This window comes from Osmerus mordax, chromosome 12 (assembly GCF_038355195.1).
Source record: "Osmerus mordax isolate fOsmMor3 chromosome 12, fOsmMor3.pri, whole genome shotgun sequence".
Lineage (NCBI taxonomy): Eukaryota > Metazoa > Chordata > Actinopteri > Osmeriformes > Osmeridae > Osmerus > Osmerus mordax.
In genome coordinates, this window is record NC_090061.1 from 11,227,182 (window position 1) to 11,243,192 (window position 16,011).

Sequence of the window (16,011 nt, forward strand, 5' to 3'; positions counted from 1 at the left end):
TGCCCCCTAGGTGAGGGGTGCCAAGTGCTGCCTGCTGGAGTGGCACTACGCTGGCCACTTACCCCGGCGTTACAGTGTCAACCCACACCCCGGCGACGGACTGATTCAATGCTCAACGTTACAAAGAGGATGAGGATTTCTACATGAAAATGTGGAAAAAGTTGGGTTTAAGGCCTAAGGGGTGGAGTGAGGTGAGTGATGTTAGTAATTTTCAAAGCTAGATCTGTTCCGAGGATTGCAGAGACCACAGCCCTACGCAGCTCAGTGTGACGTTGAAGATATTCCCAGGCTCTCAGGTTCCCCTGTGTGTGTGTGTGTGTCCAATTGGTTGGGGGATCGGTTTTCCAGTCATGCGTGTGAGGTGGGGGCGTCACTAGGGGAATGTAGCAACAACACTGAGCAGTGTGGCTGTAAATGGATTTCTGGGGATTAAATGTGGACCAGGAGGAAGGAGGATAGGGGGCAGGGAGGAGGATAGGGGGCAGGGAGGAGGTGACGGGGGACGCCAGCTAAAAACAACAACAACACCAACACCAACCCGCAGTGTCATGCGGCGCTGCAATCAAAGCCCTCAAGCTCCGGTTGCAATGCATCCACCCAACCCCCCGTCCCTCCCGCTCCTCTCTCTCTTTCCATCATCAACCCCCCCCCCAGGCCCCCGCCCCTTTCTTGGACAGCTCTAGAGGAAATAGACTGGAAGTCTGACACAGATATCAAAGCAAGTATCACCGCCCCTCCTCTTTCCGTTGTCCCTTCTCCCCCTCCCCCCTCTCACACCCCGACCCGTGTCACGCAAACCTCCTTATCTTTAACGACACATCTTGTCACTTTCGTTACCCACATGGGCCGTTATTGAAGGGAGGGGATTAACAAAGAGAGTTCTGTCTCTCTCACTTACACTCTCTTGCCTCACTTTTCTCTCTTGGCATGTGTCGGGGGCTTAAAATAACCCAACCCCCCCCCCCACCCCCACCGCCACCTCCATCCTCTGCAGTCCTCTGGTCACCGGGGGTCACACGGCTTGGCTATCCCTACCCAGTTACGCAACTGCCCACCCAGATAACAGGACAGGATGGGTGGCTTATTGGATTAGTGTGGAGTCGAGAGGGGGGGTTCCAGGCAGTGACTGGGGCTTAGGGAGTGGTGCCTACTGCTTAAGTAGAGAAACTTGCTAGCATGATGCCGGTGATTATCCCATGTGCGTAGCAGTGAGGGATTTGTTGCCCGATATAGACACTAAGGCTGCAGTACACCCAGAGGTAAATTGACGGCCCACGAACATTCCTCCCTTCCAATGAGAGCTCTTTACACAGGAATACTTGAAAAACATTCCGTCTCCTGTTCAGGAACAGATGTTATTCCTGGTGCAATAATGAGAAGGTTCACACAGGCTTGGTAGAACTACCTTTGAGGAATGCCTCGATGAAATAACCAGCCTGCTCCTCAGCAGCGTGTGTAAGAAAAGCTGTGTTCTTTAAGGATCACGGAAGGCCTCTTGAACTTCCTGATAAGGATTGCGTTTCGTTCGAGACGATCCATCATGTGGTCTTAGCGTCGCAGGTAGGTCACCACAGGAAAATCACGGGACAGACAGCTGGCTGAGACACAGTGACAGCGTGCGCTGGAAGTCAGGGACAGGACACTGACTCAAACTGAAGGGGCGACCTGCTGATTCAAATGACGCTGACCTAGGTAAGCGGGCTATACACCATGTATGAAAAGCCTGCAAGACATTCCCCGGGGCTAATTTGTCGCACAAATCGTGCCCGGCTGCATCTGAGAGCGGGGTATTCCAGAAAGCAGGTCATGTGACATACCCGGGTAAGTTAGCTCCCCAGCTGACACCCAGCGTTGTGGCAACATTGCCAGTAGGTTGTTGCAACATTGTGAATCGGCTGGTGGGTTAATTGACCTGGTTATGTTGCATCACCTGATTTCTGGAATACCCGCCCCCTCAGATGAGAAGATCGATCAAACATCAACAAAACAGGCGCAAGTCACATGACGGTTGCACGTCAAACAGGCGTTTAATATTTGCACGACACCCATGTAATGCTACACCAATAAAGTGTCATTGAGGAATAACGGCACATTATCCAGGAGCTGACAAATGAGAATGCGTTGGCATAATTGATGAGTGCAGCATAAGGCTGGAGGGATAGCGGGCGGAGAGATGGAGCTGAGCAGCAGGGATGGATGGAGCGTCTCTGCGCTGTGAGTGAACCCACACAGTGGGGGGCGGCGCTGGAGTAGACCTGGTGGTGCACTGCACCAGTACGGTCCGCTTGATGCTACTGCTAAAATTAGCCTCTCCAGCTCTCCATCCAGTAAGTCTGACATCCAGGAGATGGAAATGAGAGTTTGAGGAGAACTTATATGTAGTCTGAAATATGAAACATCTAACAGTGCCAAAGCAGGACCTGAAGATGTGTAGATCAGTCAATATGTTAGTGTTGCTACATAAGCATACCGTTTGGAACACTGGGAGGTTGTAGTTCATTATGGATCAAGTCTGTTGATGTCTTTGGTCAGAATGGCGGGTCAGAAGGTTCACCTCTTCTTCACTGAGAAAAACTTAAGCTTAGACAGGCCGATGTTCAGGTTAACCAACAAACCTTTCCGTTGACCCTTGGTTCTGTAATGCAGCTAAACAGTCCTAACCTGAGATGAGACGAGGGATGTCCTCTTCTGATCTCAAAGAACGGTGTCTGGACCCATCAAGGCTATTGTTAAACTGATTGCTATCGGCTGTTGCCAATTAGATAGCTTGCTGCAAAAAAATTGTGGGTCTGCATAGAAACTTTTTTTTCTGCACCAAGCCAGACGAAAGAATGCATTTAAATACATATATCAGCAGATTCTCAATATTAAATTGTTTGAATCGGGGGGCAATTTTTCTAGAGGTCTCTAGAGGACGTTTGTTTGTAAGTATCACATAGTTGAGCATAATACCAAACACAGTTGCATAATTCCCCTTAACTCCATGGCCCAAATTCTAAATGAGCAGGACAACTGTGCCATTCACTCACCACACATCATCACATCCCCCTGCCCCGTCAGAAGGAGGGCCGAGGCTGGGAGGGGGAGGGGAGCTGTCCAACATTCAAAATAGCCTTTCCCCGCTTTCCCTTAAAGAGACTTTTACAGGGTCCATGCCCCCATTTCGTTTGCGCCGTCTTATCCAAAGACATTGTGTGGATAAGAGCTCAGACAAATCTCACAGGAAGCTGCTCTTAGTATTCCCCAGAGGCATCAGCTCTGTGTTAATTTCATTAACCGCAGGCAGGTCACGGCTCACTAGCACCCAGACACCCATAGAGACAGAGGGAGAGGTGGACGGAGAACAAGGGTCGATTGGCCGTCCCTCTCCTCCGCCTCACCTTTCTCATCTGCCTCTTAATGGGTTTGAGTAAGTAAACTACCATGTACAACACTGTAGACCACTGTGTTGCCCACCTACAGCATACATGAAACAAGGGTGACTGAGGACAAATCTCAGATGAGTTTGTCAGAACCACATTCAGCCTTGTTTGATTTGGCTCAGTGGATGGGCTGAGGGAGGGATGGACGGACGAAGGGACAGGCGTAGGGCGTGAGGGAGGGTGTGGAGGGCGTGAGGGAGGGCGTGAGGGAGGGCATGAGGGAGGGAGGGAAGATCAGACCGACAGACAGAGGGAAGACCGGAAAGAGCAGAAGTGGACGTCCTGCTCTGGAGGGGAAGCCTCGGGGGGAGGGATCAATGTGGGCAAGTGGCGTAATGAGTTTGGACTCCGGCCAGTTGTCAGGATTATTGCTTGTGTCAGCCAACAGACAGGAGGATGGAACAATGGGCACAAGGGGGCATAGATTTGGGGGTGGGGGGGGGTGCCCACCAGGGACAGAACTGGAGCCCAGCACTGCCTGGCACTGGCAGGAGCCTGTCCCTTCCTCCCACTGTCACCATCCCTCACTGCCCTCTCCTCAGACTGTGCTCTGGTGCACAATATACTCTAGAACCAACAGGCATGGGATATCCTTTCTGCGTAACTCCCGAGCTGAAATGTTTGAGGCTAAAGATGGAGGGGGGGGGGGGAAATAAGTGTAGTTCAGTCAGAAAACACCTGATCTTTTTACATGGCTGGCACAACGTCGCGTGTCAAGGCTGATGAAACGAACGCAAGGCTACTGTTGCGGTTTAGAGTGAGAAAGCGACAGCAGCTTACAAGTGACAGAAGACTATGAAAAAATATGCTAAACACTGAGCTGGACTTCCTCCTATTACAGAAAAACAAGTTAATGAAGAACAACCACTTAACAGTCAACAGGATAACTTCCTTCTTGTATGTCTGACAGGTTGGGGAATTTCTCATAAACATTAACACTTTCACTCTATAACAGAGGAGATCTCAAACTAATATAATAGTAGGGTTAAGTTGGGAGTTTGTCTCATGCATTAGGATTAATATTGTAGACAGTAATAGTAAGTCTACACAAAAGTCTCTGTGGGTACAGGTCAGTAGAAATAGCAGGTTAATTCCAGTCTGTAGATTTATGACAGGGATAGTCAGAGTAATGTTTTGGCCTGGAGGGTGGGCTGGGCTGAGGGATTATTACTGCATGACTGTCACCAGTAGGAAGATGAAATGCATGTGGTGGCAGCATGACAGAAACAAGAGAGAGTTGACCCTAAAACGTACCCCACGCCCAACCATCACCCACGCTCCCCGCAGGTAAAGGAACCAATAAATACTTACATAACTAGAACGATGGCCCATGGCTCCTTTAAGAGGTGAATAGCTATCAGTACACAACACCTTCCCTGACGTTCTACTGCCACAGTAAAGATAGAGGCTGTTCTGTTGTCAGCTGAGTCATGGCCTTTACAGCTCAAACTCTGAGCCCAGACATCAATATCATACCCATCTTTAATGAGTCCATTCTGCCTGTTTACCCTCTCCTGATTCAAACCGAGTCATCATAAATACGGTAGCATGCTGCGGTTTATGGCTTTTCCAGTCAATAGCCAAACCCTTATGACATCACGATGCTTTCTGCCATTCATTCCAGGTAGGCCACCATGACGGGCATAGACATTTAAATAGTAGAGACATAATTGCTTTCAAATGTCACTCGACCCCTGGGGTTTCTTTGGAGGTACCTAAACAGGTAGAAAGAGGATTATATATCCTAGAGAACAGGGCCCGGGCAGGGCACAGTCTCCCCGCTCTAATGAAGCCGAGAGCCTCATGGGCAGATCGATAACACAGGAGGCATATGGTCTTGCCAGCTAGGCTCTCCGACCATTCATTCAATAAAGGGAGGAAAAACAGCTCTAGGCTACTGCCATTGATCTAACATGAACAGCTAAATGAGAGCAGAGAGGAGACAGACAGTCACCACAATGAGATGTGCATCATAATGCAGATTGACACAGTGAAGAATCCACTGAAATGACTCGGCTCTGACAGCTGTAGGAAATATGAGGCCATTTCAAATTGCACACAACAATTCCGGGTTTCTGTGTAGCTGTGAGAGTCCATTTCGGAGTCATTTGCTTTGATAGGCTCTTGTTAAAGCCAGGTCCTGACCCTGGGGTATCTGGTTTCTTGGTCCAGGGTCTATTGTGATCTGATCAGTTCCAATGGCTTAGTGGCTCTGTGTTCTATACCCAGATCCACTGAAGCTGTTGTCCAATCAGCTCATGACAACCAGTGAAAAACTACCCATAATTCATCAAGGTGGATAAATATTTCAGTAGGCACAGAACATTCCAGGTCATCTATTCATATCCTCCTATGTCTCTTTCCACAACCTCTACCCACAACCATGAGGAAAGAGTTTGAAGGGCCAGCCAGCGAGCAAGATGCTCGACAAAAGCAAAGGGCAACGTAACGGGTTCCATCAGTAAGTCGTTTAGCGGATCACAACAATGTAACTAGTGTTCACAACAAAAACAAGAGGCCAGTTGTGGAATTAAGAGCTGTACTGTCTCTCCACGGGATGAGACAACAGAGGGTTGTTCCCTGAGCTGGTCTGTAACAAGCAGCTGGAGTCTGGGGGGTTGTGACACCAGGGGCTTAGCTTAGCGTGGGATCAGCAGGGAGGGAGACCTTTCCACTGCATAGGAGTTTATGAATGATGGAGGGGGGGAGAGGCGTGTGGCATGCTACACATCTTTTAATAAAGGGGAAGGGCAGAAAATAGACTGTGTGAATGCCAGCCAGAGAGGCCCACCATTGTGTCACACGTCAATTCCTCACGGCTCCTTGTTCATAACAAGGCTCCAAAATGATCGGAAGCATGCGAACAAAGGATTTTTTTGAACGTAAAAGGCTTAAATAGAGTCAGATCCAGGCATATTTAATCACAGTGGAACAAAGAGGATCTTTTTCTTTCTTTTTTTTCTCTTCACGTTCGAATACCGACTCGCTCACCGTTGTCGTGGCAACAAAGCCGTGTTCCCCTTGCTTGCCTCCTGCTAAATATTGAAGGCCTAAGATTTAGTCAGTCTAGGCACTAGAAGTGCCAAGGCCACGCTTCATTATTATGAAACATAAGGACCTGCAGAAGCAGTTAAGATGAGCTCCTTGTCAAAAGGTTAAAAGCAGAAGCATTTTAAGATCTGGATTTAGATGTCAGACTCATTGAAATGAACAAAACCTGAGGTTTTCAGACTTGACTCCATACTGATACCACCTGAACTGAACATGTCAATGAACCGCTTCACAACTTCATATCTGTCAGTGCTCCTCACAAACACTTACCTTTCATTGGAAAAACGCACTTAGGCACACACTCCAGGGAGATATGCATATGTGGCACTTCTTTTAAAATATTTAAGATTCATTCATAAATCATGCGTCATCAGTTGAGACGAGCTTTACTTTCCTATGTCCATAGCCACACATTTTATGAAGCTGTATTAGAAAGTATTCTAATTAGTTTCCTAAAGCCATCATTAACACATAGACATCCTGCTCCAACAATGTCCTGAAAAGAGGAATAATCTGAATGAAAGAGGCATGATAAGCCAGTGAGACACTGGCCTTGTGTGGCATGTTGAGAGGGTTGGGCATACTACTGGAGCTTTTACATTTGGTCCTGAGTTGAGCTGACAGACCTCACACCTTTGTCAAACAACGCTACAAGTTGAACACAAATCACACTGTCAAGAGCAATTAATAACCAACCGTATCAACCAAGGCTACACAGAAACAGAAAGACGCAACAAAGGATATCAAGAAGTGAAACAAGAACTGCTTTATCTTCAAGTCGTAACACCAGGTCGTAAAAAGCATTAGGCCACAGGGCCAAGGGGAATGGTTTCAGCTTCCTGACCATTGATGGTGTTGCTTTCCCATGGAATGCCTGTCGACGCCTCCATATCTGACCTTGCAGTCCTGCCATGACAGGATCATATTGACCATCTCCCAGCACGTGCCCACATTAGCCCTGCCCATGTGCTGGCTTCTGTGCATCTCAACACAGAAACAAAACCACAAAATCACCTGAATACTGTAGGTGCCCCCCCCCCCCCTCCCCCAACCAAAGAAAGCAATAGCCGAAGTCTCTGATACAGATTCTATAAATAATTCAGTGTTTCTGAGACAGAGCACATTATTGAGTTACGGAGCTGGGGTTTGGCCCAGCCCGTTATGAGAAATTGATATGTGTTGATTCCTTTCTGTGTGGGTTATGTTTGCCATGCAGCTAGTGGAATGGGCTCATAAATAAGCTTCATTCTGAACAAAAGCTTATTAACCATGACTTCAGGCTCACCTGAACAAAGCCATTACCCTGGGGGTTGTATGAAGACATTCCATTGATGGCAGTGCCTTGGAGACAGATGATAAGAGAATGAGAGAGGAGAGGCTGGATGGGGGCTCCTTCATCAGCACATGTGAGACTATGGGCTTGTGCAAGCCCCCTTCATCTTCCATTCTGATCAATAACTAGTGTTTCCTTGATTGCATGTGCCATCATGGAATGGAACCGCACGTGCACGTCTTGTCACACTGTCAAACTGCCCCTCCCCCCCACATCCACACCCCACACCCCCGCATCACAATAGCCGTCTACTCTGACTCTGGGATTCCAGGAGTCACCGGGCTGATCTAAGGAGAAGAGAAGACGAGGGAAATGGATATTAGCTCGAGGCCAGTGATGGAAGGCAGGACATTAAGTGAAAAATAGAAAAAGGAGATGCCGTTTGGCGCAAGGCAGGGAGAGGTATAGGGGGGCCCGGGGGGGCCGGGGGGGGCTAGATAGGACACGCTGGCAGACCCAGACAGGGGATTTAGTGGCACGTTGGGCTTTCGTAGAACATTATTATCAGCCGGTGATCCGACAGGCACATGGGCAGCCCTCAATCCAGTGAGAGGAAAACCCTGTTCCCCTCTGCTTTTACCAGTGGCCTAACCAGCTAAGCTATGCACGGAAGGCACACGGAAGAGAACACACAGAAGAGAAGGGAGGGATCTCAGTTCCATCTAATACCTGTATCAGATAACAGAGGGCATATATACTGCATGTGTGTGTGTTTGGAAAAGAGAGAGAGAAAGAGAAAGAGAGAGAGACATAGAGAGAGAGAGAGAGAGAGAGACATAGAGAGAGAGAGAGAGACATAGAGAGAGAGACATAGAGAGAGAGAGAGAGAGAGAGAGAGAGAGAGAGAGAGAGAGAGAGAGAGAGAGAGAGAGAGAGAGAGAGAGAGAGAGAGAGAGAGAGAGAGAGAGAGAGAGAGAGAGAGACCTGAATCCATTAGCATTACATTTCCTGTAACTCAGAAATGAGTGACAGATAATCTGATTCTAAGAAAAAGCAGCAGAACTAAACCAACCACTCGGATGCTGACCAGACTGGTTGGGGACACCTCAGTTGCAAGGCAGGTGAGACCTGTACACTGCAGAACAGGTCACATGAGGAAACAACAAGGATCTTGGACGAGATCCATCCTGTCATCACTTTGCCCTCATATGTTCATCAAGAATCACCTCCACCTTGACTAAATATCTGAAGTGCATACAGATGACATATTTGTAGGAAAACACCCGCTACATCACCAGACCTAGACAGAGCCATCTCCGAGGGTCTAGCTGGTATGACACAACCCGTCAGCATCACATCAAATCCCAAACACATGCTGATGGCTTTTGACAGCACCTACGAAGCCTCCAGTTTCCCCAGATAAAGCTGTTTTGGCAACATGCATCTGGACAGGGTGAGGGCTGCGGTGAGGGCGGGACAGAGCGGCACGTGGGGGAGCAGACTGGGGAGCGTGCACGGAGCTACACGGTGGGCTGGAGGACAGGCCATGGATGGATTAGGTGGTAAGCCTGGCAGAGGGGCTGCCCTTTCTGGTGACATCCGCCTGATGGAGTGCTGTGATTAACAAATCTAACTGACAGGGTGGGGTAGGTGTAAAGATGAGAGTGTGCGTGTTGTAGGAGATGAGAAACTGAACAGAATTACAACACAAGAGGACAGGGACAAAAACGTGCCACTGAGACAGGTCACTGGCCCCCCTGACACTGAAACTAAACTATTCCAATATTCCAAGAAGTGCTTGCGCAGAAAAACAGGATACTTTTCCCACAGCACTAGGGAAGGTAGAAGATATTGTTGGAACTACTGCCAAGTAGAAAGTGAAACGTTTGCTCTTTGTAACTGGACAGACTAGGGTGGTAGTTGGGGGTTGGGGTGACAACACAAGCTAGGGCTGCATTATTCATGTGTTCATTCTTGTGACTGCTGCAACAGCAACGTCAACAGACTTCTCATGTTCTATCAGAATGCCATCTGTAATTCTTGGATTTATTATAATCTTGGAGGCTTCACGTTTCTTATCGTGATGAGAAAGCTGCTTAAAACTTATACTTCAGACAGACATGTTTTGGAAGAGTTTTTCTACACTGAAAGCTTCCCTAAAATAATGACACTTCTGCGGTTAAGTAATAACAATAAACGTTTGTCTTCAAGTACAACAACATGGGTGTTTAATTTGGGGAATTGTTGTTTTTCTACGCTGGTGCAGAAGAATGGAAACTGCGATCGAAATCAAATAGACTGCAACTGGCCCCGGGCAGACGTCGAAACTTCCAGCATAGTTTCGCCCTTCAAGTCAAACAGCATGCCTACAAAGTGTAGTACAATATTGATAATGTCCCTTAAGTCAATCAAACACATACTATGTGCCACCAACACATGGCTGAGTATAACCGTGCAGCGTTCCTGTGTTCATTCATTGACAAGCAACCTGTAGATTAAAGTAAACGGATCTCCTTGTGTATTCAATCCGCATGGCCTTTCTGATACAGGGCACGTATTTTATTGAATGTAACATGAGTGTGGATGTGAAGTGAAAGTAATAGGTTGGCTAGCTCCGTCTCAATAAGTGGATTTTTTGGGCCCTGACTCAAAACAAACAGCAGTGATGTTTATGAAAACATCAGGAATTCTACTGATCTGACCAGTTATGTACTATGTGTGTAACCAATTAGACTAAATACAGTACGCAACTTGCTCTTTCCTATTTTATTTGCATGACGTTAGTGGAGGTCAAAAACTGAGAATGAATGGGACAGACAGTGGTTTTAAGCAAGCTACAGCCATTGCATTGCTAGGCATAGGTCTGAGACAGATGACAGTTGGAACAGTAGCAAATGCACCAGCTTAAAAAAGGAAATGGGTAAAGTTGGTGGGCTCGTTAACATAGCTAGCTGGTTGCAACTGTCAAACTGGAACACAGCAAAATGTACGTTTACATGTAGCTAGCCTGCTAGCTAGCTAATCTACAACAGACTGCTGAGTACTTATTCAAGGACTGTCTGTATTGCTGTAGATATCAGCTCGAAGATGGAACTTAACATGAAGAATGAAGATATTCTATCGGTGACCGCATTTATTATTTTCCGTACTTGCGAAACCCGTGAGGTAGGCTACTCACCCTCCGCACGAGAGCGAAGATCGGACATCGTTCTCTGCACCGGCGGCATCTCTCCACTGAGGCGCCTAGCGATGGCACCTGTCAAAGCGGCTTTATAATGCTCCTGTCTTTCCTCTTTTCTCCCGTCTAGGAATTTCTGGACCAGATTCTACATTCAACGAGATAACCTCTCTCATGCGGACAGAAACCTAATATTTAACAACAAACGAGTTCATGAGATATACACATTCATTTTCTCACGACAAAACCATGTCTTCACGACTTCATGGGCTCCTTTCGCATCTCTTTGCACATTGGCGCTCGTTCCATACAAATTACACGGACGGGAAGCGGCTCTCACATGAACTGAGGGACAATTCACAATATGGAGTGTACCATTGGCAGAGTAGGGGTGGGAGAGTCATCTGAAAACAATAATCTGTTTGCTTCGTATCAAAATAACTGGTGGTGGTATTTATTATTCTAAAATTACATATTTACATGCTAAATGTGAAGTTTTTAATTGTTCGTATAGATATGTGTTTTAAAAACGAAAGAAATGGTAAGGGTGTGTTACCCTGACTAGCTGATAATAAGCCAGTCCAGTGGAGGTTCCCCACTGCAGTTTGTTCGTCGCCTGAAGTGGTGGCGGTGGGGTCTTAGAAGAAAAATGACGACTCACTGTTTTCGTTGTTTGTTAGTGTTTGTATGTTAAGTGTTTATATTGACTTATTTTATTTATAAATATACACTGTGCAGTCTGGACTGTAGGTTCACCAACTGGTCCCAAATTACACAATCTCAGCTGTTTTGACAAGGTTTTCTTAATTGTTTTTAGGATACCGAATGGTGCTCTCTGAAAAGGCGATTTTGAAAGAACCACTGATGCGTGTGTTATGCATTACTGAGAATAAAATCCGTAGTGCAGTTACACTCTCCACCTGCCATTAATATAAGCACGAATTAGAATGATAGCAGCATCAGTATCCTATGTTATTATGTGATTCTTGTCTAGAGATATGCTTAGCAGTCTAATCCAGGATGACGTACTTAGAGTAGTCTACAACTTAAACCCTTTGAGATGTAACCTCATATAACCGTCTCCATCATAAAAAATATTATAGATATCGACATCCCTCACAATGCTTTGACATTATGCAGTGAAACTTGCATTATCTGCACATGGAAAATGAGTTTCTTGGAGTATTCTCTGTATTCTCTATTGAACCATGAAACATGATCATATTCATTATTAGAAGCGTACTGTATATGGTATACATCCTAGCTGCCTCCTGTTAACCCTCTGATCTAAGGAACCATGTTTGGGTGGTGGAAACTAAACTTAGCAGACCAGCATGCATCTCTTGAGGCTGAGCAATGCAGCAAGTGTGATCAAATACTAAAAAATGGCATGGATGGAAATTGGCATGAAACTGTGCATGTTAATCCAATATGGGTTCATTATAATATCACCCAGACATATCTGCCTCTTAAAGAAATGGGCTAATGCATGGTAATGAACTTAAAGGGAATAGTCATAATGAACATGCATGCACATCTAGTATAAGACGTCTTGGACATGCATATACTGTACATTTAGTACTTGAGCAGGCGTTAAAGAGCCTTCTGGAGACAGTTGTCTTCCAAAGATGTCCTTCTACCTAATTCAACATCAGCACGCGGCACGCCACCATGGGGATTTGGGTCTATGGCTCCTGAGGTTGCTTGGCAACAGTGACAAGAAGCCTGCCTCCTCAATTGTGTGTGCGGCGGTTTCATGTTTCAGTGCATATCAGTCTAAATAATGCCTCACCCACCCTCCTACTCCTCTTCTCCCTGTCAAAACAGTGTGAATTGATAAATCTGTGTGCTTTTTATCAGTGTAATTATGGCTTAATCACAATGCCCATTAAATATGTTTACAACCTCAATCGTATGAATGGGTTATCAAAATAAATAATTTAGATCAGAATAAACTTTAATTTTAAAAGGGATTTAGATTTAGAATAATTTTGATAAGGAACAACAAAAAGTGATGTTTATTCAATCACTTCTGACACAAGCACAAAGCTTTACAAATCCATTACAGAAGAAATGTTTTTACTTCCAGAATTTATATTTGATGTACCGGTAACTAGATAAAAGACAACGTTAAGAATCATATTATATTAACAAAGGTCCGTTATACTATCATTCAGTAAAAACAAAAACTGATTTCAGTTTTACAGACAGCATCAACAGATATGCTTCACTTCCCCTGGAATATCACACAGTCCAAGCAGCTATCAGGGTCACAGTTTGTGTTCTGGATAAGACAGAGGCATGTGTATTTCCAGAATCAGTCATGGGGACAGGGCCACTCACCAAGTCAATGGACAGCTGTATGGCATGTGCCTTAAATCTATATCAGACTCAGAGGGTAAGGTCAAAGGTTGCTGATTACAAATGTTTTCTCCTTTGGCCATGAGGCAACTCAGAATGTGCCTGATCTACTGTTTGATCTGAAAGCCATTTAGAGTATTTTGGCAGGGACAGATGAACCTACTCTCCAATGCATCCTTAAGTGATAACAGGTTTTCCAGTATAGTTCTTCACAGTCTTTGTTCTATCAGATCCTGTAAAGCTGTAATCATTAGTGAACCGTCATGTTAAAGGAATGACAGGTGGGGCTAGAGCAGAGAATGAGCACAGTCTTTCATCGAACAGTCTTGTTTCATTATTACTGCCTTCTCTTTTTGAAAATGGCACCTGCAATTATCTTTGCCTGGAGCTATAGTCAATAGGTCCTTCGTTTGACAAATCAACAAGGCTGTTACTGACCTCAGGCCATGCAGGAAACCAGGGAATTTTACATCTGAACACACAAACCAAACAAAAGACAAAGTGCTTTTGTGTTGTGATATATTGCACTTATCTGCATTACTTTTAGGTAGCCAACCTCACCAAAACGTTTACTCAAACCCCTTTTCTTTGCTTCACAATGATCAGTTATAGGTGTTTCAGTCTTTCATGTGCCATTATAACAGATTCATAATTTGTTCTAATCTTCTGTATTAAAAGGCATTGATTGGTGATGTAAAAGGCAGCGCAGCATCCTCTTTGGTACATGTTTTTCAGTCGCTCCTTCCTAATTTCACAGTTCTTCTCTTCATCAGATAAGGAACTACCCTACATAGAAAGAGCTAGGCTGAACTAATGGATCCCAAATAAAAAAGACATAATCTGAAGATCATAAACCCAAAAGGACCTGAGAGGAAACATAGAATACAATTTCATGGCACAGAAGCCATGACCTGCATTGCAGGATCCAATTGTGTTGGATTCACTCAGAGGATGTCTGGCAGATATACAGTCCTCTTGTTCATGTTCAGTGAGTGTCAATGACTTTCCTGTTGAGGGATATTGATCTCTGGTCCAGCCCCCAAGGTTTGGCTAAGAAGGGCTTGTGTCAATAAAGCCATCAGTCTTTGTCTCCAGCCCTGTGGGAGTGATTGGGCTACCTGGCAGTTCACTGGAAATTTAATTGTAGTCTGCCCCCTGGTGGACATTGTTATGTTATCTGACAGGCTGAAGAAAATGGTCATGATCAAAAAAGATTTTTGATGATGTGAAGAAATGTCTAATGTCATCACTGTCATAAGAACAAAGATGAGGCGAAAACTATTGCTGGCTTACTGACTATACGCAAGCATGACCATGTCTTAGTTGCATGGAAACTGTGTTTCTATCTTAATTAGAGCAAGATTAAATGTTTGAAATAATTATCCTAGTGAAAATTATTGTGTTATAAACATTTTCCACACATTCTCATACAGTCTCTGGTCATCAGCATATAATTTTCAGCATGCATGAGAAATAACTATGAATCAAACAGCACTAAGCAAATCATTATAGACTGTATATAAATGGTTTCTGTAAAGTCTGTTGAGGGGGACCAGCTAGACTACATCACCATTGATGAGAGTCAAAACTGTCACCATCATAGTGCCCTCTTGTCTGAATGTGCTCGCTTGAGATAAAATGCCCCCTGACTCAGCATGATGTGACAGAGATCATAACATCACACGTTTTGGAATTCATATCTGTGAGGATGTTTAAGTGGAGTCTGTTTCTTTTTCTCTTTATTCATGTAGTGGACATTATGTACTATCTTGAATGTAAGACGACATATTGTACTGTCAAATCCACTGCAGTCTTTCAACCCATTGTCTGTTTGCATTGTAGCACCCTTGCAAAGTCCTGGTAAGCTCAAAATGGACCATTCTGATGAGAGAGATGGGGAACTTAATGCAAAGTTAAATAGTTTGATTTACATGTATACTTAATACCATACTACTCTAAGCCCAAGCTAACAGGACATTAAGGTTTACCTTAAGGCACAATAATAACACCTGCTGCTTCCTAAGCTCACCTGTCCGACACAGCAGTGCTGTTCTTGACAGTCCAGTTCACCGCATGTGGGCTTCAATCCTTTAAAGAGACTTGGTGTTCTTATTGGCATTTAGCCACTTTACATTTGTCCTTGAGTGGCATTAATGTACCATGACTAACCCTAACCCACTCATAATACATGGTCTTATTGCCCCAACCCCAATGTACAAGAGACAACAAGGGTTACTGTGGATCAATGGAAGTTGGCACCAGAGCCATAAACACATTATTGAGACTTGGGGAGGGTGGCAGTAAATCTTAAGGTGAGCCATTAGGCTGTCCTCCTTGTCTTATCTCTCCTAATCAGACGTCATGGCAACAAGCAGAGATGGAGAGACCAGAGGGAAGGTCATCTTTGCCTCTGGTGTTATCACTACTGTACCTGATGTGTCACCTTTGCCGGGGTACACTTCATCACCTGTGGCACAGTAACGAAGTGAGGTGTCTCAATGACACAGTGTTGCATTGTGTGGCTATGACACATTATATGGTCTGGTCTACTTCTGTAGATGTAAGGTGTGCAGTGAACACCTGCCTTACCTACCTTTGTGTTGAGTGAAATAGCAGTCTCGCTTTACCTGAGTGTGAAAGGAAGGAGGAAGTGTGTGGACCAATGATAACAAAGGATTAACAACCCCTTTTGGTCATTGCTTTATTCACAATGAGCAGGTGTATGT

General features: G+C 45.2%; 1 protein-coding gene across 2 annotated transcripts in view; it reads right to left on the bottom strand.

The window, feature by feature from the left end:
* The window catches only part of atp8a1 (ATPase phospholipid transporting 8A1), an 88,643-nt gene extending 77,343 nt beyond the window's left edge, over positions 1 to 11,300 (bottom strand). For both annotated transcript variants that reach the window (XM_067247247.1, XM_067247246.1), the window contains exon 1: positions 10,925 to 11,300. In XM_067247247.1, coding sequence (XP_067103348.1) covers positions 10,925 to 10,973 — 49 coding nt within the window. In that variant the 5' untranslated portion in view covers positions 10,974 to 11,300. The remainder of the gene's footprint in view (positions 1 to 10,924) is intronic.
* Positions 11,301 to 16,011: the final 4,711 nt, after the last annotated feature.